Below are 24,914 nucleotides of genomic sequence, written 5' to 3' on the forward strand. Positions count from 1 at the left end.
AAAAAAAAAAAAAAAAAAAAAACACAAATGAGAACACATGACCGTGAAGTTCAAGAGGAAAACACAGAAAAGCACAGGCACCACTACTCACAACAAAACAAAAAAGCACCCTGAACCGAGGATGCTGCCCTTGGCTATGTTTTACAAACAGTTTAAGAACTCTTGAACTTAGTACACGCAGGCACCGTTCTAGGGACCGAGGTCACATCAGTGAACAAAACAGAAAGCTTTTTTCTCATAGAACCTATGTTCTAGAGCGAAAGAAGACACAGTATGTGCCACTCATACATGCTTTAAAAATACCCAGAGCATTCACTTAAGCACATTAAAGACAGCACCTAGAATTCCAATAGTCTACAGCTGGAAACAAGCTAAATATACATCAACCGATGGTTAAATAGATTGTAGCATAGCCATACAATGGAGGTCAATTCCCAGCAACGTATAAAACAAACCAGGCATGGCAGCACACCATGGGTTTATAATCTCAGCACTCAGGAGGTAGATGCAGAAGGATCTGGAATTCAAGGCCACACTCAACTACATAGCAAGTATGAGGCCAACCTAGAGCACATGATAGCTTGCCTAAAAAATAACCGTGAGTGTGTGTGGCACACACACACACACACACACACACACACAGAGAGAGAGAGAGAGAGAGAGAGAGATATTAAGATAATGAAAGAAAATACATTTACAAGTCTGAACTCTTAAAAAAATCATTTTATTGACCCTTTACCATACAAAATTTATTCAAATTACATCCATTTGAAGTGGTAAGATCACAGCTAGAACAGGTCACCCTGTAACAAATCTATTTACAAAATCCATCATAAAAGCTTTTTTTTGTTTGTCTATTTTTACATTATATTACATTATTTATTTTTGTAACTAGCATACAACACAAAGCTAAACTGATTAGTAGTTTGCGCACTCCCAACGTTGGGAGAAACACTTCCTTTTTACAAAAAGCATGTACCCCGTAGGAAAGACATCCCACACCCTGCCAACTGCCACCCAACTTCCTGCACAAGGCATCTTCCTCCAGATCCCTTCTCATACGCACAACTTGTCATGCACACACTTGGATTCTTACTTCGTTTTTCCTGAAAGCTAAAGCTTTAAATACTGCGGTTCTATTTACAGACAGAGCTACACGTACGGCCAAAAGGCAAACAAGAGTCACAGGCGCAACAACAACAACAACAACAACAAAAACAAAACCCAAGGCAACAGTCTTAAAAAAATTACAAACCAGCTAGAAAATATTCTGGCAGTGTTTACAAATGAATTGCTATCTCTGTACAAAAACTGGAAAATAATGGCAATGTGAGCGGACTGTATCGACTTAAATAAAACTGCTATGTACACAAACACACGCCTAACACTGTTTGACAGCTCATGTGTTGCCCTTTATACAGTTTAATCCTCTGAGGCTCACGCCATCACCATTCGCACACTTGTAACGTTCAGCCATCCGCATGTGAGCTTTTAAGTAGCAGCAACTTAATGGTACCAGGGAACCTGCACTCTCAGGACTTAAAGGAACACAAATACTGTAGTACTCACCTACTTTGTGTGCCAGATATTAAGAGCAAAGAAAAGGCCTAAATGCAAACAGAATATAATATCGATGTCTCCTCTACATATGCCAGTTAAGCCCATTAACTGGAAAAGTCTTATTATGCACGAAAGAACTCTTAAAGACTTATTAGTATTCCTTTCCTTTCTTAAAACAATAAATATGGTATCACAATACGAATAGTTTCAACAAGAAAAGTCAACCAAACATACAACAACCTGGAGCCAGGTGAGTTTAGTCATTAGACTTTGGGGGAAAGAAACCCAGCTCGATGCAGCTGGCAAAGAGAATTACACAAAGCCAGAAGCAGAGGCAGCTAACCAGATGAGATAAATAGAGGACATGGGGGAAAGCTTGGCATAAATGGTTTCCCATACAGGAAAAAACCCCACAGTGCATTTCCAGTAGGCACTTAACACGAAGCTCCCCCTCCCTCCTCCACCCCAGTGCTTCAGCTCGGACCACGCGGATTATTCTGTACCAAGTCCAGAGTGTGTGAGGGGAGGAGGCCGGGGCTGAGGCTGAAGAAGAGAGAGGAAGATAGTCTGCACCTTTGATTTTTCTTCCCAAACATACACCACGCATACCCACACACAGAGTTTAAAGTGCCGGTGTCTTCTGTCTCCACCCCCACCACCGCTTTGCATATTGTGGAAATCTATCTAGAGTAAACTGGCCAGGGTTCTTGTGGTTTAGTAAAATGTTTTCCCAAGGGTTATTTTCAACACGGTTACGTGTATATGAGTTGAGTGCCTACTACGTGCCTCCCTGGTGGGTCAGGCACATAGCGTTACCGTTCAGCTGGAGGTTAGTTTTGATGACTAACTCATTTCCGCAGCCCTTAGCATCCAAGGAATGGATTTGAGGTACTATGCCATAGTTAACACCAGGACGTGATGGCCATTGCCACCTGCCAGTGGGAACGCTATTCTTGGAAGTAACTGGAAGGATCGTAGCTGACACAAAGCCTCCAGTTTGGGACACCATTCCTGAGGCGTAATGAGGGAGATGCCCTGGCATTCTACCACCGCATTTCCTAGCTCCCATTTTCCCTTTGCCCAACTCACCCACTCACAGTAGGAGGGGCAATGGGTTCTGGACAGAACTAGTCTACCCCTGACACAGTGGGAGCTCCTCGTCCCAACTTCAGGAAGTGTCCCTGATAGAATGCCACTTACACAATGGGATGCCTTTCTCCCTAGGGCCTCTCCACCTGACCCCATCCTGAGAAGTGGTCTCCCTGAGTGTGGCATTAGAGCCCTTTCCCCGGTCGCAGGGGCCCGGGAAGCCCAAGGATGGAGGGATCCATGCCTGCTGCTCCATGGGACAGCTGTATCATTTGGCCCGAGGTCCTCACTGGGGGCCACTCGAGTCAGTGAGCTCGAGAGCTGTTCTCGTTCCAAGCTTCCTTCCTGGGAAAGGAAGCAAGACAGAGGATGCTCCTTGCAGAGGCTGGTGGACCTTAGGTCGCACAGGTTTAGATGCTTTGATCAGGAGGTTCTCTCCCTCTGCTAAAGGAAAAGGAATTTGCAAAAAACCGCTTTAAGGTAAACACTTCAATTGAAATGGTTGATGGGGGCCACAGGAATGCTTCAATGGCAGCTAGAAAAATAAAAATTCTAAAACAACCCACAAGGAACTCCTAAGTTGCAAGTAATCAACTGGAAACTCACAAACACGCAGGATGGGGGGAGTGGAAGCAGGTGGGGTATGGAGACAGGAAAATCCACAACAGCGTCGAGCAGCAGAACTCTCCTTGTCTCTGCAATGAGCACTCACAAACAAGTTCTTCATCCACAAGGCTGTGGAGGCTCTTGCAACCTCCGAGTGGGACACGCGGCCCATAGCTTACACTGAATTATGAGAGTAATTTAAATATTCCTAAGAGCTGAAGAAATCCGTGTCATTCCTTTGCATGACTTCAAGCTTGCATTTGTGGCAGAATTCCATTCCAGGTTAGCAGACTCACAAAGACATGCATTCTGCAGAGAAGGCACGGCTTGAAATGCTGTCAAAGGGCGAGTGCTGTTTGCCAGCGGGCTGGGTGGCCAGACCCCATTCAACAGCCCATCCGTTAGGCACAGCAAGCCAGTCCGCAAGGGAAGGAGAGGAAGGAGGGGAGAAAAGGGCAGGTGAGAGACACCTGATTGCACATCTTCTCACTTGCTGACTCATCAGGAAGATTTTGGAGCCTGGGACCAGGCAGGGCTTTCCCAAGGGAGCCTGCAACTGTGCGTTTAGGAAAAAAAAAATAATAATAAAATAATAATAATTCATCAAAATGTCAGCTTTGTTCTGAAGTTTACTTCATGATACTCTTGGAGGAAGAAGGTAGGAGGGGACAACACTGCGATACACGTTCTGATTCCGTGATAAAAAAATATTGGTTTGTAAGGACAGTTTGTACAAAGCCCAATCAACTACACATGAAGTCCTCCACGAGGGGCAGCTTTTCCAAATCATAGGCATCAAAGAGATCACTGATGCCCTCCTCCTCCCCTAGGCTCAGCAGATAGTCCTCTTGGAGCAGGGGAGGCAGTAAGTTCACAAAGGGTCCTTCGAGGTTGGAAGGGATTTGGTCCTCAGTCTGCTGTAGAAGGTTAGCTGGGGAGGTCAGAGGAGAGAGGTTTGTCGTGGAAACGGAGCAGTCGCTATGTCCTGAGTTGTTAGAAGCCAAGTCTGAAAAGGGAGAAATGGGGGAGGCGGCATGGTTAGGAGAAATGTAAAAATCTGTCTTTCCTGGATGAACGTGCATGTTGCCGCCCTTAGCTCAATGGCGCATGCGGCTCGAGGACACACATCATCACCGTTAGGCTAACCGGCACCAAGAACCCATCACTTAGCCTCGTCCTTGTCTATTTACCTTCATTCTCTTTTTGGGAAAGGTTTTATGTGTCTTTATATCTAAGCTGGAGCTCAGCGAGAGGAAGAGAAGCGAGCTACCTTCCTGATGCTTGCTTGCTGACCCTATCCTCTCCTCACTGCAGTGGGGAGGATGATGAGATCAAGGATCTGATGAAGGCCTTTCTCATCAAGCTCTTTTCATTTCCATCCCAAATGATTTCAGAAGCATCACTCGAGAGCTGTCTGGTCAAGCATGGCTGATAACTCAATGCCGTCCACAGCCTCACTCCTCATTCTAGCCATTGTCCGCACACCAGGGAAACAGTTTTCTGCTTTCAAGAGCCCGCAGGATCTTCATCAGGGATGAGAGACCATTTTGACTAAGATTGTTATTTTAGTCTGTAGACTAGTAATAACTTAAAAATTATTCTCATAACAAAAGGTCCTCTTCCACTCCCCTCCACACAACATAAAGGCGTTAAGAGCTGCAGATCACCCCGTGGGCCAATTGGTGGATACCCAGGACCCAGCAGCAAGTTCAGCATGGACTTGGAACTTCTCTTTCTGACTCCAATAGGGAAGCATGCCACCTTCTCACACGGGGCCTTTAACATGGTGAATGACGGAACAGCTAGTATTGTCCATAAATTCTAGGCCCACCTTTCTGCACTGAGCCTGCCCAACACTTTGGTTATTTTGGCCAGTTTGATGGGTTGCACGTGATGCTTGCCCACAATGGCAATGATCTGGTAGAGCTGAGCATTTGTCAGGACTCAGCTGTGTGACTCTGAAAGAGGAGCCTTCCAGGCGCCTTCGTTTCTACACATTGTTTCTCAAAGACAATAGTGGCATATTTACCTTTGGAAGTGGGCTTAGGGATATTCCCATTGTGGTCTTGGTTGTTTGTTTTCATGGGTCTGTGTGTTTCTGTTTCTTCTGGACACAAGTAAACCTCAATGGGCCCTTGGGTACTTGCCAAATGTATTTGTAGGCTCTAGGAACACAAGTAAGAGGTCAACTCAAGGTCACTTAGAAATGAAAGCCAAAGCCTATCTCTCCTAAAATTGAAAAGGGCAAGATTCATTGCTCACTGTGCTCCCTCACTCCTAATTTGCCAGGGATGACATTCTTCTAGAGCAAGGGGCCGCAAACCACTGCAGCCTGAAGCCAAGTCCAAGCCACCAACCATTTTGTAAATAAAGTTTTATTGGGACAGAGTTCCTGGCCATTCTCATCCTGCATATATTACCTCTGGCTGTTTGCATAGTACAATAGTAAGGTGCATTACTTGAATAATCTAAGAAACTATGCTGCTCACAAAAATCAAAGCCAACTACTATGTGGAGCTTTAAAGTTTTTTGATCCCACAAAGACATCATTTTTGGGGGGAGAAGGGGAGGTGGCTAGGTATTCTTTAGATATATTATTTCCTGGAAATTATTTAAAGGTCTTTTAAGCATTTCAAAGAATGTATTTCCATTAAACTATTCCCTCATGGTAAAACTTTCTAATGTTAAACTCTTAACAACCAACTCATAAACAGCATTCTAAAGTGCTAGGAGCTTCAGTGAATAAGAATAAACCATACTGATTTTTAAATACCTTTATTTACTTATTTTTAAAACAACTTGTTGCTTGTAAGCCACCTGGCCTATGAGGGCTTTTAAATATTGCACTCATTTATTTTTATGTGTGTAAGTGCTTTGCCTGTATGCATGTCCATGCATCAACATGTATGAGTGTTGGTGCTCTGGGAAGCCAAAAGAGAGCACTGGATTCTCCGGGAACAGAATTACAGATGGTTGTGAGCTGCCAAGTGCGGGTGCTGGGAATCAAACCCAGATACTCTGGAGGAGCAGTCAGTGCCCCTAGCCACTAAGCCATCTCTCCAGCCCAAGATTTACTTTGATTTTATAACTTTTGTTTTTTAAAAATTACTCTTAGTTTATGTATTTGGGTGTTTTGCCTGCATGTATGTCTATATGCCATGTATACAAGGTCCAAAAGTGGACACTGCATCCCTTGCAGTTGGAGTTACAGATCCTTCTACATGGGTGCTGGGAACCAAACAAACTTGGGTCCGCTGGAGGAGCGGCCTGTGCTGTGACTGCTGAGTCATCTCTCTAGCGCTGTACAATAATAGAGGCCTTCCTCATCTAGGTCACAACATTTTAATTTCTTAAGGTAAGAAATTTACCTTGTAAATTTAACATTTTAGGTATTATTTTTTAATATTCCAGGTCTTTTCTTTTTACCACCGTTCCTTTATCTTATAATTACAGTCTAGGCTGATTTTATCAAAGAACACCTGAACGCAATTACAAAAATGCCACTCTACTTTCTTACACTGTTCTTGTCTACTGATTACCCCAAGGTCCCGTTTAATTTTCTCAAAGTAAACATACTACAAACGATTTTTAAGAATTCTTAAAAATGTGCTAAGTCACAGAGTCACTTCTAAAGCCCCCGGAGCTCTATTCATGGTGGAAACTGTCTGTACACAAGGTAATCAACATAAAATTTCTCAAGTGGTTCAATTTGATCAGAACCACCAGATAATAAGTTGTGAAAAAGAAAAGCTGAAGAGAGGCGGGCATCAAAGACTGCTGTGACCAGAATGCTCTTCTGAATTGAAACCAGACATTTTGAGCATTTAATAAACAGGAAACTGTTGGACCTTTTTAAACTCTGGGTTAGTCAAAATAAATGGGAAAGAACTATCCAGTGCTTGGGATGGGCAGACTTTAACCATGAGCCAGTGATTCTTCAAGCTCAGGTACTCTGGAATGTTTTCTGCAGATGAACCACGCCGCTGTCTCCTTACCTCTATTGAATCAGGCACTTCAAGTCTTGTTTCTGGAGGGGCTTTCACAACTATAACAGTTTGGTCTTTAAGGCCACTAATTTTTCGAATATCTTGATATGTAACATAAGCTAACGTAAGAAATGTTAAGGACATTTTCCATCTAATTGTACAGATACGGCCATCATAAAAATGACCAAACAGAGCTGCTCCCCTCTCCCCGTCCCTGGTACGCCATGGGATGACAAGGGGAAGGAAAATGTGTCCTCTCCCTCACCGCTTGCCACCTGCAACAGGCAGGAGAGCCGACCTTGGGGACACAAGTATGGAAGAGCTAGGCTTATCCCTCACCAAGCATTCCAGAGAGCGGGCCCTGCATCTTGCCTGGGCAAAATAGTGGTGGTGTGAGCTGGACCAGAGGGTGCAGGAGCAGGACTAGCCCGGCTCCTTGCTGTCTGCTACACTGAGTGAGCAAGTCAAGGCAGTGCTGGAGAGCTCACCTGGGTGGTGATGATGAGGAAAAGCTGGCAGGCTGACCAAGCCAGTTACCACCCATGCCCAGAACCAGGACAACTGATAGTCCACCTCGTCAATAAACGTCTGGAGTATGGGAAGGGACTTAGACCTGCAGATCCAAAGCTACAGGCTCTCCATGACACAAGGCAACAATAAGATATCCAAGAAGCCCCAGTGTATCGAGGGGGTAGGAGAAGCCAGAGGCCTTGAGCCAGACCAATAACTCATTGCAATTAACACAAGATACATGGACTGAAGGAAAGACTGTGTGACACACTGGGCCACACTACAGCTTCCATGCCGAGACTTTAGTTTGTTTGTTTTGACTTTTAAATTTTATTTCTTTTTTTTCGGGGGAGGTTGCAAGGACAGAGGGCAGAAGTGAAAGGGAGATGAATGGCATTGGGATGCAAGATGTGAAATCCACAAAGAAAAAAAAAGTAAAAAATAAATAAAAAAGACAAAACAGACACACGGAAAAATTATCCATCATTTTATGACTTAAAAGAATAGGTATGTCTTCCCTTTTGGATCGTAAAATAATGGGCTCCCCCATGGCTTTTCTGGGTGATGGTCTCAATAATAATAATAATAAAAAATCTATGCTTTATTTTGCCGATCTTGTATACTAGTATTCCATAAATTCCAGTGAAGTGCCCCGTCAATCAAACTGATTGACAGATGGCCCTAATTTAGGGTGGGGCAGGAGAGTAGGATTTACTAATCAAAAATTTTTGAGACAACAGCTACTTCTGCTTGCTATTAGCAAGTGACAGCAGCCACCAAATGAATGACTAAACAGCAAACACGGGTGGAAGAACAGAGTCTACCACCCAGGCAGACAGCGTTGTTTACTCAAGCGCACCTGGGCTGGGGTGATTACATATTGCCTAGACAGCAGAGTATCATTATTTCTGTTAGAAAAATTACCCTTGTCATTATTAACACCATGAACATTTCAGGCTCCCAAGGAAGTGAGCGGCTCCCAGGTGCTCTGCAGCCGAATGAACTGGAGATACAATGACTTAGCAAAAGAGAATAAATGAACATTTCATGACTCTTGCTCGGTAGTTACTTCCAAGTACCGAGCAATCCCTTTAAGCATCCTGGAAGCCAAGGCTAAAAGGAGATCATGAAAAAGCACGGTACTTACTATGTAACAAAAGCACACACACAAACGCACATGAACTCAGCTAGAGACAGACATTTAGCAGCAGGGACAACAGGCTCAAGGCTTTCTTTCTCTTGATAAGGGACATGGAAGAACACATATAACCGAATGTGTTGTTAGTCAGCTTTAAAAAAATTACTATCATTTGTGTGTGTGTGTGTGTGCACGCGCGCGCACGTGCTTGCAAGTGTGGTAGTTTGCGCACGTGCTTGCAAGCGCGGTAGTTTGCGCACGTGCTTGCAAGTGTGGTAGTCAGCTGACAACATCTGAGTCAGGTTCTCTCCTTTCACCATGGGTTTTACACTTCAAACCCAATTCATCAGGCTTGTGAAGCGAGCACTTTTATCCGCTGAGCGATATCTTATTAGCCTTTTAGTGAGCTTCATTTTCTTCTTCTTCTTCTTCTTCTTCTTCTTCTTCTTCTTCTTCTTCTTCTTCTTCTTCTTCTTCTTCTTCTTCTTCTTCTCCTTCTTCTTCTAAATAAAGCCTTGTATCTGACTGTATATGGGTATGTGCACCGTTTGTATGCCGGATGTCCGTGGAAGGCAGAACTTTTATATTTATTTTTGTTTTGTTTTGTGAAACATGGGGTCTCTAACCTTGGCTAGCCTCAAACTCAAAGAGTGCTGAACTTAAAGGTGTGTGCCATTATTCATCTTTTAAAATATAAACAAACACACACACACGCACACACACACACGCACACACGCATGCACTTGCCTGTACTACAGATTGTCTTCTCCAAATCTTAGCAGTTAAGACAGAATTAAACATGGTGCTCCATTTTAGGTCACCACTTAGCCTACCAAAGAAGTCAATGGGGGCTTTTTGGGAATACTGGATGGTCCTGGTTTTTGTTGAGAATACTAGATTACTGATAACCAGGTTTTTAACCTTGAGCCCACCATCAAAAAGCTATGTAACAAGAGCTTACTAAAATAAAACTCATCCACAATTATTCAACAAGCTGTAGGAAGGAAAATTTCAACACATCTCTGAACAAGCTGTACCAGACTGGGAACTGAAGAGAGGGCTGAGAGAAATTTCATAAATATATTTGCTAATCTTACAAACTTAAAAGTACTTGTGATGTGGCTCTCTCCCTCCAAATCCATTTCTTGTTTTCCCTCAAGGAAACTTTTTTTTTTTTTTTTGACAAAGGCCCCAGAGAAAGTCACTAGGAGACAATGCTATAAACCACATATTCAGGACAGCTGTCAGTCACAGCTTTCCCATGATGGAGTTCCAATTAAACAGTGAATTAAATAGCCCTACTATTGATTTCTTTTACAAAATTTCTCGTATGTGTTTATTTAGCATGTGAATGAGTGGGTGTGTGTGCCACCGTGCATGTGACAGCGGAGTTCTGAGGTCAGGACAATGTACAGGAGCCAGTTCTCTCTTTCTACCATGTAGGTACCAGGGCTCGAACTCAGATCTTTACGCTTGGAGGCAAGCATCTTTACCTACCGAGTCACCCCATTCATTTATTCATGTAAAGGCAGCTTTCATTGTGCAGCCCTGGCTGGTCTGGAACTTGCTATGTAGACCAGGCTGACCTCATAAAGACCTGCCTGCCTGCCTCCTGAGCGCTGGGGTTATTAGAGGGCACCACCACGCCTGGCTCTTTCCATTTTTAAAATTTTATTTATTTAATTCTTTGAGACAAGGTAAGACAGGATATACTCACTACGTAGTTTTAGCTGGTCTGGAACTCATTTTGTAGCAGGGCTGGGCTGAACTCACCTGCCCCTGCCTCCCAAATGCTGGCATTAAAGCCATACGCTACCACACCTTGTTCTTTTGTTCCTTAAAGACAAGAGCTCACGCAGACCAGGCAGGCCTCAAACTCCCCAGGCAGACATGGACAATCTTGGATTCTTGATCTTTCTGTTTCATTTGAGACAGGATTTCATGTACCCCTGACTAACTCTGAACTGGCTATGGTGCTCAGGTTGGCTTTGAACTCCTCATAATTCTGCCCTTGTGTTTCAAATGCAGGTATCATAAAGTGTAATTTCTCCTTTTCTGTTGTTTTTCTGGAGACAGGGCCTTGCTATTGTAGCCAGGGTAGCTGTGAACTCAGGATTCAGTTTCTCCGTTGTCAGGATTATAGGCAGTTCCACCACACCCAGCTACAGTATACTTTTCTAGTCTCAATGGTAGCCCAATCAGACAGATTCAGTAAATTCCAATCGCTACAATGTCTGACGAAAAGAAAATAGAAAGCGAGAACCCCAACAGTGTCAGCTAACACCCATCAAAAATCTGGGAAGGCGAAGACAAACCTGCCTAATGTTGCCATTAATATTAATACTGACACCTTCCGCTTTATTTTAATAGCGTGTTCTTACAATGTGAGCGTATCTATATGTTCAGCCACACATGAAGAAATGCTTTAAAACAGTTCTCACCTGGCTTTCAACACCGATAATGATACCATACAGTCCAAAGTTACTTTATTAAAAATGCTGTCTTCTGTGGTAAAGCTAAGTGGACATAGACACAGACAGACAGACTGACACGCGCGCGCGCGCGCGCACACACACACCCACACCCAATGGTTGTTTACATGATGCCATAGTAACACCCATATCCCCGGAGACCAAGCCCGTCTGTCAGCTCTGGAAACAGTATGAAAGGGTCTAACCACCAGCGGCATAAAGGATATCTTTGATTCTCTGAATCCTCGGTCAGCAGTTTGAGGTCCAGGGTGCAGCTTTGGATCAGTTCATCTAATTTCTTTTCTTCCTGACTGAGCTCAGTCACTTCTTTGGACAGGCCTTGACACTGGGCCAGCATGCCCCCGTCCTCAGACAGACTGCAGCCCCTAGAACACAAACACAGATTCTTTATGGCACTTTACAGGAGCTAAAGGGTGTGTGTGTGTGTGTGTGTGTGTGTGTGTGTGTGTGTGTGTGTGCGTGTAACCATCGGGGTCAACGACTCCCCTCCCCCGTGTCACGGAAGGCCATGCTGTTTGTCGGCCAAGGGCTGAGCAGAGCTTCAGAAACGCATCTGCACAGCCATGCACTTTCACACACCAAGAAACCAGGTGAAAACAGTAATTTTCAGGGTCCTTTTCCCAAGGGGGGTTAAAAAAAAAGCCTGTTTGTTCAGTAGTCTCAAATTCTGAGGGCAAAAAAGCAGCCACCTGGTTCCCACCACCACTTAATCCATGCATCCCCGGGGGCAAAAGAGGCAGGTGTTGTCAGGCATCTGCAAGAACAAAGATTAGCCGTCAACAGGGTTCTCTAAGGCACAGGTCAAAGTGAGTCTGGAGTTCCCAGCTCGCGCGCAGGCGCGCAGGCGCGCCTGCACACACACGTCACTTTAGAAATTCACTCAGGTTTTTTCAACACAGGACCTTTTTTAACGCAAGTACTCTACCACAGAGTTACCGCCTCAGCCCTTGAGTGTATTTAGACAGGTTTTTGTTTTCTTCATTTATTGCAAGGATGTGGACACACCATAATGTGTTGGGAGTATGGAGGCCAGGGAACAACTCTTTAGAGTTGGTTCTCTCCTGCCTTAATGCATGTATGTTTCAGGGATTGAATCTAGGTTGTCAGGCTTTCGAGGCAACCTTTTACTGGCTGAGTCACCTTGCCAAATTATATATATATATTTAAAATAGTCCTCAAACAGTTTTGATCCTTTTAATATGATTTCATAGCTTAATGCTGTACTTATAAAATGCCTGGCTCTGTCCAGGATTCACAAATGACATTATCAAGAATCAGACACACTGGGACACATGTCTCTGCAGTAGAAACCCAGACACTGAAGTCTTGCCCTCACTGACAGAGGAAGTGTGTTAATCTATTAGAACCAGAAATGAGTCTGTTTCAAGACCATGTTTGTTCATATTCATCTACCGATGACCAAAATACAAAATAGCAGACATGCATGTACATCAACAGATCACACACATACACACAGACTTAAGTGTGATGGGTGAAGAGCTTCCTTCCCAACTTACAATTGCAGAGGTCTACTGAATTCCCCAATCCTTGAGATTTATGCTAATCAGATACAGACCCAGCAGTATCTATATAAGATGACTCTATGCTAAAAGACAGGGTTTTTTTTTTTTTTTGTCTTGTTTTTGTTTTTTCCTTGTTGTTTGAGATAGGGTTTCACAGATCCTGGGCTGGCTTTGAACTCTGTACGGACTGGAAGATGATCTTGAACTTCTGGTTGCCGATGTTGAACACTACAACACTTAGTTCATGTGGAAATGTGGGTTAAACCCTGGGCTTCATCCTTCTAGACAAGCACTCTCCATCCTCAGCCCTGACTTTCTACATGGAAGGGAGGGAGGGAGGAAGGGAGGGAGGGAGGGAGGGAGGGAGGGAGATGTATGGGTCTGAATGTGGGAACTGAAATTAGGAGAAACCGAGGCAGTCACAAACGCCCCCTGAAGAGCTGGTGCCTGGGAGAAGGGGACCCCTACTCACATCCACTGGACGTTGTTCTTCGACTTCTTCTTAATGAGGTGGATGCCTTCCAGCACGTTGGTGATGTCGTAAATCCTCCTCTTCTGCACTTTGAGCACCTCTGCTGCCTTGTTCAGATCCAGGACCCCGTCAGGTGACTGGCTCAGGAGCTGAATGAACTTCTTGGTGAGCAGACCGAGTGACGTATCATACCGCGTTTTTTCTGAGGGAGATTTTGGAGCTTAAAGAAAAACAAAAACCGAACGGGTGGGGGATAGGGGGAAAGGTAAAGAAATGAAGGGTTTCTTAGCAGCTAAGCAAGCCCTCTTTCCCAAGGCAGCCGGATTAGTATCTGAAGCAAAGCTGGTGTTGTCTGGGGTGAGTTACAAAAGCCATGACATGGCTTTATCAGGAAAGGAAGAGACAATACAGACTTCCTATGTCGGGCAATAACATTTCCTTGGTCTCTGTCAGTAGTCCCTTCCCCTATTTTCTGGGTAAGGAGATACCTCACACATAGGTGCTCAAAAGTATCTGCTGAATGGATGGAGAAGGTGCCGCGGCCTCAGGGAATCTCACTTAAGAAGCCCAAGCTAACCGAGCCAGGCTTTGTCCAAAACGGTCTCAAACAGACTTGAGCTCACTGGCTGCTCAGGCACGGGCGTGTTAGCACTTGTTAGTTCATCTTGCAGAACAAGTCTTATTTGGATCAAGAACACCTCAAAAAGTTCAAGCTGTCACCCCTCTTAAACAAAATGCCACTATTTAGCATCGTGCTGCTCTCCGTCAGGAGCTCAGGTTGAGGTTCAGCCCTTACACACCCACACAGTCTGGGGATATGTACTTGTGAATCTATAGGGAAAAGAAGAGCCAAGCCTAACTTAGCTTTTGCATTAAGTGCGGAACTAGGAAATACCTGGCCATTTATAATGTATTCGTTTTTCTCTCTCTAATGACATGGTGACAGTGTCCACGGAGGCAGAAATTAGCTGTGACTTATTGGGTAAACTACTTCTGCCCCCCCTTTTCCCCCTTCTTAAGACAAGGTATTGTGTATCCCAAGCTGGCCTTGAACTCGTGGAGTTGAGGACACCCTTGAACCTTCCCCCCTCTAATTTCCAGATGCTAGGAGTATGGGTGTGTGCTCCCACACTCAGTTTCCCTGGTACTGGGGACTGACCCCAGACCTTATCATGCTAGGCAAGGACTCTCCTGACCAAACTGCCCAGTTCCTAAGCTACTGTGTGGTGGGCAGAGAATGAGGTTGGCAGGGACATCACTTACCCCACCACATTCGTCTCCACCCTTCTTGCTCTTAGTCACATCCATGAAAGAGAGTGAAAGTTAAATATGACTAGTTCAAAATGCAAATAAACGCATCCAGGTACTGGAGTGACTATCGCCATTTAGTAGGTGCCAGGAGACATTGTATATATATATTTTTTTTTGGATAGGCACAGGAAGAAATAAAGAAACATGCCAAAATTATTCACACCTTGGCATCCTTCCAGCCACAAGCTTTGCAAGTTGGGAGTACCACACCAAGGAGCACAGGGAAACAGATAAAAGCACCCTTACTTTTGGGACTATCAGGACTCCGCAGTGCGGCTCTTCCTTTGCCCTTGGGAGTTTTCAGACCATCTGAGAGGTACTGATGGCCACTCTCACCCAGCTCCAGCCTTCGCTTTGCCTGTAATCAGAAAGTGAGAGAGCTGTCACCGGTGCTGTTTGTGCCCTCCTTCTCCGCCTCTATCCCACCCTGTGGCTTGTCATGCCCCACAGTCGGGGTCTTACTCAGAAGGCCAACCTGTCACACAAACTCCCTTCGCCGCGGTCCTCGCATCCCCACATTTGGATGGGCAAAGAAAGTGACTCCTCAGCTATGGGTTAATCATTTATTTACTGACTCAACTTATGTTCTGGGCACAGGGCTGGTTGCTAAGAACAACTCATGCATTATGGAACGTAAATTCACATTCGTGGGTATCTCCCAATCTGACTTGGTTGGATACCCTTCCTGTGCTCCTCGGACACTGTTTACTTATACCCTAACAGTTAGTGGTCACTTATCCACCTCTCATTTCCTGCAAGACAGACAGCTGTCATTTATCATTGCATCCTGGAGCTCGGCGAAGAGCCTGGGTCTGTAGGTTTTCAATCATTCTTTCTATATACATTCATCAAATGCGTGATTTAGAGCAACACGACTAGCTACAGGCTACAAATGGCCCTTCATTAGAAAAATAAACGTTACAAATACACCATCAGGAGCTACAACCAATAGCACGTCCTCTGGCTTATCATTAAATCTGGCCAGCGAGAAGCTGCCACACACATTCTTATCTTATTCTTCACTTCACTCAATATCCTTCTAACATCTTCTGCACGCTGGGAACTGTAGGTGGAAACCTCGGTAAGCAAGATGGATAAAAATCTCTTCCTTCTCAGGATGCAGTCAGAAGATGAGACAGAAGACTAGGTGTTGGGCTAGTACTTACTGTACGATTATGGTGGGTGTTTAAAGCAAGGTGTCTCCAACCAGACACCCAGCAGGACAGAGTATACCAAACTCCCTTTAGGGTTGCTTCTTCAAGTGAGATCTGCAACTTCAGATCTCTTATCAACTGCTTATTGTTGTGGAATATTAGTTTAAGATGTGTTATATTTGCTTATGCTGTGGAATACTTGTTTAATGATCCAAAGATGTGTTGCATTCCTTTATGCTGCATTTGTTTAACTCTGTGAAGCTGTGTTGCCTACCTAAAATACCTGATTGGTCTAATAAAGAGCTGAATGGCCAATAGCTAGAAAAGAGAAAGGATAGGTGTGGTTGCCATGCAGAAAGATTAAACAGAAGGTGAAAACTATGCTGGGGGGAGGGAGAACCAAGGAGTGAGAAAAGGAGGAGAGGAGAATGCCAGGGCCCAGTTACACAGCCAGCCAGAGTAAGAAGGAAAGAATGAATAAAGGTAAAAAGCCCAGAGGCAAAATACAGTTAAAGAGAAATGGGATAATTTAAGCTAGAAAAGCTGGCTCAAAACAAACCAAGCTAAGGCTGGGTATTCCTAAGTAAGAATAAATCCCTGTGTATTTATTTGGAATCTGGGTGACAGGACCCCAGAGTTAAACAACAACAAAAACCCAACTGCAGCCTATGATATGGGAAACAGGTAATGGACCAGACAGAGGATGATGGTTATCTGCCTTGCTAATGAAAAGTTTCTGGCTAACCTAATCCACAGCTATAGCCACTGGTTACCAGGTTAAGCCAATTTACACACTTTACAAGTCTAAAATACACATTAGATTTTAAATATATAAGAAAGTAAAATAGTCTATGAGTTTTGTAGGTATGGAAGCCAGAGGACAACCGTGGGTGTTTTTCCTCGGGTGCTACCCATATTGGTTTTTTTAAAGATAGATTCTTTTATTGGTCTGGAATGTGTAGATTAGGTTAGTCCAGCTGGCCAGTGAGCTCCACGAATCCACCAGTCTCCATCTCCCCAGGGCTGGTATCACAATACACTCAGATTGTCACAGGCATGACAAGCTTTATTCCCAACCAAGCTATCTCCCCCAGCCCAACATCTCACTAATTTTGATACTGATTATGTTAAAAAAAAAGATACTTTGGCTTTATAGAGTATTCTGCAGTTTGCATGTGTGCCCATTCTCTTTCTATTGGACAGGGTTAAGCTAAGCATTCATCAAATGGCCCAGCAAGGACAATTCAGCAATATGCTTTCCTGAGACCTCCTTTCCCGCTCCCAACTCTCCTGTCCAATCCATGCATATTCCGTGGATTTTGGTTTTCTTGGCCAACATTCTACCTCTGGACAACCAGCCTTCTCCTCTCAGAGCCTGAGTACATTTGAATACACCTGGGCTTGCCTAGTTGCTGTGCTGCCTCCCGCTGCCCTCTTCCCCCCCTCCCCCCCTCCCCCAGCATCCAACAGGTTGCATGGCATAAGGCCAAAGCTGGGGGAGGAACAGACAACTTTTAAGAATTTTCCTAGAACTACAGGCAAAATGTTGTCAACTTGAAAACGGGGACAGAAAGAAAAGAGACTGAGTTGGCTCATGTAACAGGAGCAGAAGTTGGTCTTCAGATTTGTTGTTGTTGTTGTTGCTTTAGTCAATAAAATCTGTGTATTGAAAGCACCTTGGGCGGAAACCCGAGAGTGTGTCGTTCTAAACACTACTGAAGTCAAGATAGACTGGGATGCAGTGCGCAGCCGCAGGGTCCTGGCAGAAAGGTGTGCGTGCTTGACTTCTTGTGGCTACTGGGAAGCTGTTACAGAAAGAAAAGTCTTACTTTGAGGTTAGACTACCTGAAAGTAAGCTACTGCATTCTGGTCCTCTTTGTGAAAAGTAATCCAAAGGCTTCAGACAACTGTCTCCTCCCAAGGCAAAGTCAATCAAAGACAAAGCAGGAAGTTTGGGATCCAAAGCTCCTAAGCCCCAAATCTATGCTCTCCTTAAGTCAAGATCTACCCTCTGGCCAGCAGCCCAGGTACATGCGAATTTTGCCTCATCGCCCTAGGCCATTTTGTTTTGCTTTGAAGCAAAGTCCTAAGGAAGCACAAAGTCACAGGCCAGGAAATTCCCAGAGGGCTGTTGCTAAGAGACCGAAGTCTAACTTCAGTCACCAGAACTAGTTTCCATGTGTGACTCTGGTTACTAAGCATCAACAAAGTAAACCAATTCTAAATATCTGATAGTCTACTAAATGCTCGCTGAGAGAGCAAAAGACCTTTCTCTTAAGGGAATTAATCATGAGGCTTGGAGACCCACACCACAGACGAGCTATGGAAGAAAGGCCGTCCAAAATAGCCTTCCCAGAGCCAACAGGGGAGGCCATTAGCAGCTCCATCCATCATCCCATCCCCACCAAGTCAGTCCATAACTGCCATCCCTGATGAAGACACAGTGGGCCATGGAAAGTGATCACTATATGGTGTTTTACTCTTTCCTAAACAGGTATTTCTGTTGGATTATTCTATCCCCTCCATTTCATGAACGGGAGGGATGAATTAGACTTGAATGCACCACACGCTTCCTGTGAGTCCCTGATTTGAACATGCCTATAGTAACTGGACTGGTGGGCAAAGGCTAAGACATTTGATCTATGATAAAGCATTGTTTTAAATGCTGAACGTGGCAAATTCAATCATATATACTTAGTAAAACAAAACGCTAGATTGAATAGTATGGGAGCGCTCTGCCAATGAAAGTCTCTTCAGTCTGTCCTCATTTTCCTTTGCTCACGGTGTGAGCATCTTGGTGAAAAGTGTGAAAGATGTATTTGGCCTTCGTTTTCATTCAGTGTCCCGACACACAACTCCAAAAATCTATGGACTTTCTAGTGACCTGTCATTGGGTGTGTTAATGAGTTGAGCGATGGTGGTTACCAGAGGGTTGGGACTTATATTCCTTTTGGGCTGCTGTGACAAAATACTTGACAGAAATAACAAGGGAGGAAAGGTTTATTTCAGTTCATGGCTTTAGGAATTCCAGTCCATCACAGAGGGAAAGGCATGGAGGAGTGGGGGAAGGCGTGGTGGAGTGTACTTCATTGAGTGTGGCGGATGCTAACATCATAGCAAATGGGGAACCAGTGGCCAGGAACTACATCCTCTACCTAGGTCCTAAAGCTTTCGCAGCCCCCTAACAAACACCCCCACCAGCTGGGAAACAGCATTTGAGACATGGACCTATGGGGAACTGACAGTCTCTGAGCATAACAGGGATTTCAGTACCAACTTCAATTATCAGACAGGGAAAGGGGTGATGATTAAGTTGGTTTGTCAGTGGTCAATAATTAAACCGATCATACCTACATAACGAAGCTTCCATTAAAAACTCAAAAGATGGGGTTTAGAAGGTTCGGAGTAAGTAAACATGGAGACTGGTAATCAAGAGGATGTACAATAAGTCCATCCCTTCTGTGAACCCCACCCCACCCATCTTCCTCATCTCTTTCCTCTGAAATATCCTTTATAAGCAGCCAGTAGGGATAAGTAAAATGCTCATGGCAACTGGTTCAGTTGGAAGCACAGGTAAATGATGCAGGACAATTGTCTATATTCTGTCAATTATATTTTAAATAAACGCTGATTGGTCAGTAGCCAGGCAGGAAGTATAGGCGGGACAACCAGACAGGAAGTCGAGGCAGGTCAATGAAAACAGAAGAATTCTGGGAAGGAAGAAGCCCATTCCTCCGCTGTCCTGTCCAGACACTGAAGAAGGAAGATGTGACCTGCTCGGCTGAAAAAGGTACCAAGCCATGTGGCTAATATATACTAGAATAATGGGCTAATATAAGTTATAAATTAATAAGAAGCCTGAGCTAATGGGCCAATCAGTTTATAACTTATGTAGATCTGTGTGATTTTCCTTGGGACTTAATGAATGCAGGAACCGGGCAGGACAGAAACCTCAACAAGCAGGCCCTCATGCTACAGGTAGAACAACCTGGGGCTTGGAGCTGGCATTGGAAGTAGCATGTCTTGGGGACTGAGCCCTTTAACTTAAGGTAGCTGAAACAGGACTGCATAAGACAAGCAAGGGTCCTGATACAGACCTTAGTATAAGCAAGTCAGTGAAATCTGAGCGCTTACAACACACTGAGGTTATTAACACTTTGTACCTGACTATGCTATGCCATTTCACAATCACTTTGTATGGCAGTTGCTATGACCTTCTATTTGACGTGAGAAAACCCTAATGTAGAAGACCTAGGAACATTCTTAGGAGCCCAGGGCTTATAAGAGAAGCTTAGAAAAACTGCCACATAAAGACCTTTGAAGACTTATAGTAAACCGGTGCCACTTTAGTTGTTATTTACTTATGTGCATGTGTGTAGGTGTCCACAGAAGCCAGAAGAGGATGTTTGATCTGCAAGAGCTGGAGTTATAGGCAGTTGTGAGACAGCTGATAGGGATGCTGGAAACGGAACCTCGAGTCCTCTGCAAGAGGAGCAAGCATTCTTAACCCTGAGCCATTTCCCCAGGGCCTTATTCATTTATAAATAACTGCAAAAATAAATTTTTATAATTTTTTAAAATCTAGAAATATTCTCTCTATAAATAATTCATTTATTGATTTGCATGCATGTGCACACAAATGTATATGCAGGTGTCCTTAGAGGCTCTAAGAGGGCACTGAAGCCCTGGAGCTGGAATAACAGGAGTTGTAAGCCATACAATGTGGGTGCTAGGAACCCCACTCCTCTGGTAGAGCATGAAGAGCCATCGCTCCAGCCCCTTGATATTACCTTCATAATAAGCTTGAGTATTCCCCTTTATTCTTTAAGAGAAAACAAGCCTCTTCTTTACATAAGAAATGCATAATGCACTTTAAGCATCACAGTTATATGTAAAAATCAAGATTTTCTCCCACCCCTGATCTTCAGTTCCCTTTCTTAAAAATAAGTACTGGTAAGTTACTTGGACAACTTTTCAGAGGCTCTATGTAAATAAATCTAAATATAATTTCTCCATAAATATTGATGGCTCTGTGGAGTACGTATTAAACATTCTTTCTGCACTGAGCTAACAAGTGAATGTGATCTGCATATACTGTAAGTGACCTTGACTTTTTTTTTTGTTGTTGTTTTGTTTTTTTTCGAGACAGGGTTTCCCTGTAGTTTCTAGAGCCTGTCCTGGAACTAGCTCTTGTAGACCAGGCTGGCCTCGAACTCAGAGATCCGCCTGCCTCTGCCTCCCGAGTGCTGGGATTAAAGGCGTGTGCCACCATCACCCGGCAACCTTGACTTTTTTGATGCTATGAAATGAACCTCATTGACTTGTGGGGGCTGCCATAGCATAATTTTAGATGACAATAATACATGGTCCAGAAGCTTTATTTTTTAGAAAAGATCTCCCTATATAGCTTGGAACTCACCATCCAGGCCTCGAACTTACAGAGATTGGCATGACTGGGATTAAAGGCATGTACCAACACGTTCAGTTTAGAAGCTCAAATCTTAAATAGTTTAGGATTCCCAAGGCAAGGCTTAAGATACACCTATCACCACATTTACTCATTTGTTTGTTTATACTGATTAAGACATAAGACAAGGGATCAATTCCCCAATGCCCTTGGAAGATAAATAACAGTTTTTGCCAACCCGAAGGGGATATGTGTGTATATATAAGGGTATCTGTGCACTGGCTCGAGGTTAACTACCACATACCACATGGAAAGTCTTTCAGAAAAAAATACTGTGGAAATTAGTTGTAGAAAGACATGAATGATCACATGGGGTGGGGGGAGGGTCCTTGAACAAAAATCCCCCATATATGCACTGGGGAGAAAAGCGTGGAAAGAGCCATGGCAACGTAGCACCTAGGAGGTGGAGGCAGGAAGATGAGTATGCAGCTAGCCTGGACTAGAGAAGGAGCCTATCATTAAAAAATAAAATCCACATCAAATGTTGATGGTGGTTATTTTGGTGAAGTAAAATGAAATGAAGCAAAGACAATGTTTATTTTTTTAACATTTTATTATATGTTACAAAGGGCCATATCCATATATACATTAAATTTATAACATTCAAGCTAGGAATTCCACAGTATAAACTGAACAGATATTTTTTTCTGGCATCTGTGTAATAAACACAGCACTTTAGGCATAGTAACATACGTCTTTTGATCCCAACACTCAGGAGGTCTCAGTGAGTTTGAGACCAGCCTTATCTACATAGTGAGTTCTAAGGTAGTCAGGGCTACTTAATGAGATAGGAGAATCTCTGTGAGTTCGAGGCCAGCCTGGTCTATAGAGCTAGTTCCAGGCCAGCCATAGGTGTTACGCAGAGAAACCTTGTCTCGAAAAACCAAGAGACACCATCTCAAAACAAGCAAACAGCAGTTTCTGAAATAGTTGTATTTCCCCAGTTATGTCTACCATAAATGACAAAGTCTTGGAGGAAAAAAAAAATGCATGAGCTACTACTGATTTACAGAATGGGATGTCAGGCAAGGAGTAATATATTACATATGCAAACGTTGTGTAGTAAAGATAGTAAAGCTGTACTGGGGTGGGATCTAAGCAGAGAAATAAGCCACAGAAGGATACATATCACACTGAATGGCTTTTGAAGACAAGTTTCTCTGTGTAACTTTGGATCCTGTCCTGGAACTCACTCTGTAGACCAGGCTGGTCTCAAACTCACAGAGATCCACCAGCCTCTGCTTCCCAGGTGCTGGGATTAAAGGAGTGCACCACCCTAGCCTGGCTACATACCAAAGAGTTTTAGAAACTATTAATCTTGGAGTGACTGGCCACCACGATTTTACTTTCTTTTTTTAGTATTCCATGTTTCAGAACCATTCTAATGTATGCAGAGATTACTTGCATAAGAAGAAAAGCAAAACCCATTCCATCTGGGGCTAAACAAATGAAATACGCTGGCTTAACATTTTGACTGCTGAAAGTTTTATGCAACACCCAAGGTGGATGTCTTTAAAACAGAGGGAGTATCGACTCTGCATCCACTACACAACCTAACCACAGGGAAAACTAAGGTAAAAACCAGTGTGACAGCTGCCGGTTACTGAGTCTGGAGAAGAATGGCAGACATGACAGTATCTCCAAGCCCAAGTCTGGATAAGCATTCTGAACAGAGGAAAAAGGAAAAGAAATGGGAAACAAGACAAAAGGAATGAGGCCCAGATTAAACGCGACAGTGACATAATTCAAGGGAGGAATTAGAGTGAACTGTAGCTCGCCCCAACAGTGAGGCAAGAGGATTTTTTAAATAAAATATTTGTTTCTTGTATTTTATTTTATATGTGTGTGTGCCTGGGTGTCTGTATACACACCATGAGTATGTAGGTACCTTCAGGAGTCAGAGGACCCCCTGGAACTAGAGCAATAGGTGGTTGTGAGCTATCCAATGTGGGTGCTGAGAACTGAACCGAGGCCTTGAGGAAGGGTGAGGGCTCTCTTAACTGCTGAGCCCCATGGGCATGGAAATTAAGAAAACCTAGTTTCTAGTCGTGACTATGCACTGACTCGGTCTTTCTTATTCTTCTGGCCGTTTAAGCATTTATCAAGTGCCTGTATAAGTAACTTCATGTTGCTTTGACGAATACCTGAGAAGCAGCATTTTAAGGGGGAAAGGATATATTCTGGTTCACAATTTAAGAAGTGATATTGTCTGTCACGGCAGTAGGAGGTCAACAGAAAGTGGGGACTGGCTATAAAGCTTCAAGGTTAGTCTCCAGTGACTCACTTCCTCCAGCTCCTCAAGTGTCGATAACCCCTCTAAATCAGTGCCACCAGCCAGAGAACTAGTGTTCAAACACACAAGTCTGTGGGGAACATTTCAGGTTCAAAATACAAGGATACCTTCAGTATTCCAGGCCTTGCAATGTCATGACTAGTAAGGCAAGTGGTTCCTGTTGTTAAAGTGGATGCAAGCAAACAAAAAGAACTGCATTAGAAATCCCGCAGTGGATTATCGAAGAGATAAGTTCAGAATAGCATCCTGTTTGAGCTTGTGGGTGAGAAACCTATAGAAACAACACTACCCTAGGAAGGTGGCAGGGGACGGGGATGAGGACGGGGACGGGACGGGATGTGGGACAGGACTCCTGTCCAATTTTCTCCACCAGCATTTCTTACTTGAATTACAATTAATACACAAGCTAATCCATTTTCCTTCTCTTGGCTTGTAAACTCCACTATAGTTTTTATGTATGGACTTACTTGGGAATCCAATTATATATATATGAATGTTCCTAAATGAAAAGCAACCTCAAGCTGACATCAATGCTTAGAAGCCATTTAGTCATGAACCAATACCCGCCTTCCTTCCTACACAATTAAAAAATATTACTTTAAAAATAAAGTTGTGTGTGTTCATGTATTTGTGTGGCAGTTATGTGCATCTAAGTGCACGAGCCCTCGGAGGCCAGAGGTGTCAGATGAGCTGAAGTTACAGGTGGTTGTAAGCCACCCCACATGGGTGCTGAGAAACGAACTCAGGTTCTCTGTAAGAAAAGCATGCATTCTTAACCATTGGGACACCTCTTTACCAGTCACACACACTATTAGTATTATTAAATTTTTTTAGTATATGGTATGGGAGTTTTGTCTACACGTATGAGTGTACACCACGAGCATGCACTGCTCACACAGGCCAGAACAAAGTATAGGATCCTTTGGAACCAGAGCTACAGAAAATTGTGAGCCTCCACATGGATGCTAGGTCTCCCCTGCATGAGTAACAAGTGTTCTTAACTGCTGAGCCATCTCTCTAGGCCTGATACATTGCTAAGAACAATTTAAGATAATTTATACATACACAGACGCCCCAAAGTCTAACATTTCGGGGCATTCACAGTGGCTGCCTTTCTAGGAAACAATGTCATCATTGCTGCTGGTGTCCCTATGTAATACGCTTATGCAGTCATTTCTTGATTTGGCCATTTGTTACTCTGTGCTACCACCTTCCAATGGTGTAACACTCCCCTCCTTAAACAATCTACATTCTTGGATAAATAGGTCATTTAAGTACATCATGATTATCGAAATTTAAAGTCAGGTATAACA

General features: G+C 43.8%; 1 protein-coding gene across 3 annotated transcripts in view; it reads right to left on the minus strand.

Annotated features, from left to right (window-relative positions):
- Positions 1–703: 703 nt before the first annotated feature.
- The window catches only part of E2f3 (E2F transcription factor 3), an 81,828-nt gene continuing 57,617 nt past the window's right edge, over positions 704–24,914 (minus strand). For 2 of the 3 annotated variants that reach the window (XM_038335087.1, XM_038335088.2), the window contains exons 2-7: positions 14,934–15,045; positions 13,377–13,596; positions 11,588–11,746; positions 7,251–7,365; positions 5,285–5,420; positions 704–4,261 (exon numbers count right to left, since the gene is read on the minus strand). In XM_038335087.1, coding sequence (XP_038191015.1) covers positions 3,999–4,261; positions 5,285–5,420; positions 7,251–7,365; positions 11,588–11,746; positions 13,377–13,596; positions 14,934–15,045 — 1,005 coding nt within the window. In that variant the 3' untranslated portion in view covers positions 704–3,998. The remainder of the gene's footprint in view (positions 4,262–5,284; positions 5,421–7,250; positions 7,366–11,587; positions 11,747–13,376; positions 13,597–14,933; positions 15,046–24,914) is intronic. The other variant, XM_038335089.2, reaches the window with a different exon arrangement.

Source organism: Arvicola amphibius, chromosome 6 (assembly GCF_903992535.2).
Source record: "Arvicola amphibius chromosome 6, mArvAmp1.2, whole genome shotgun sequence".
Classification (NCBI taxonomy): Eukaryota; Metazoa; Chordata; class Mammalia; order Rodentia; family Cricetidae; genus Arvicola; species Arvicola amphibius.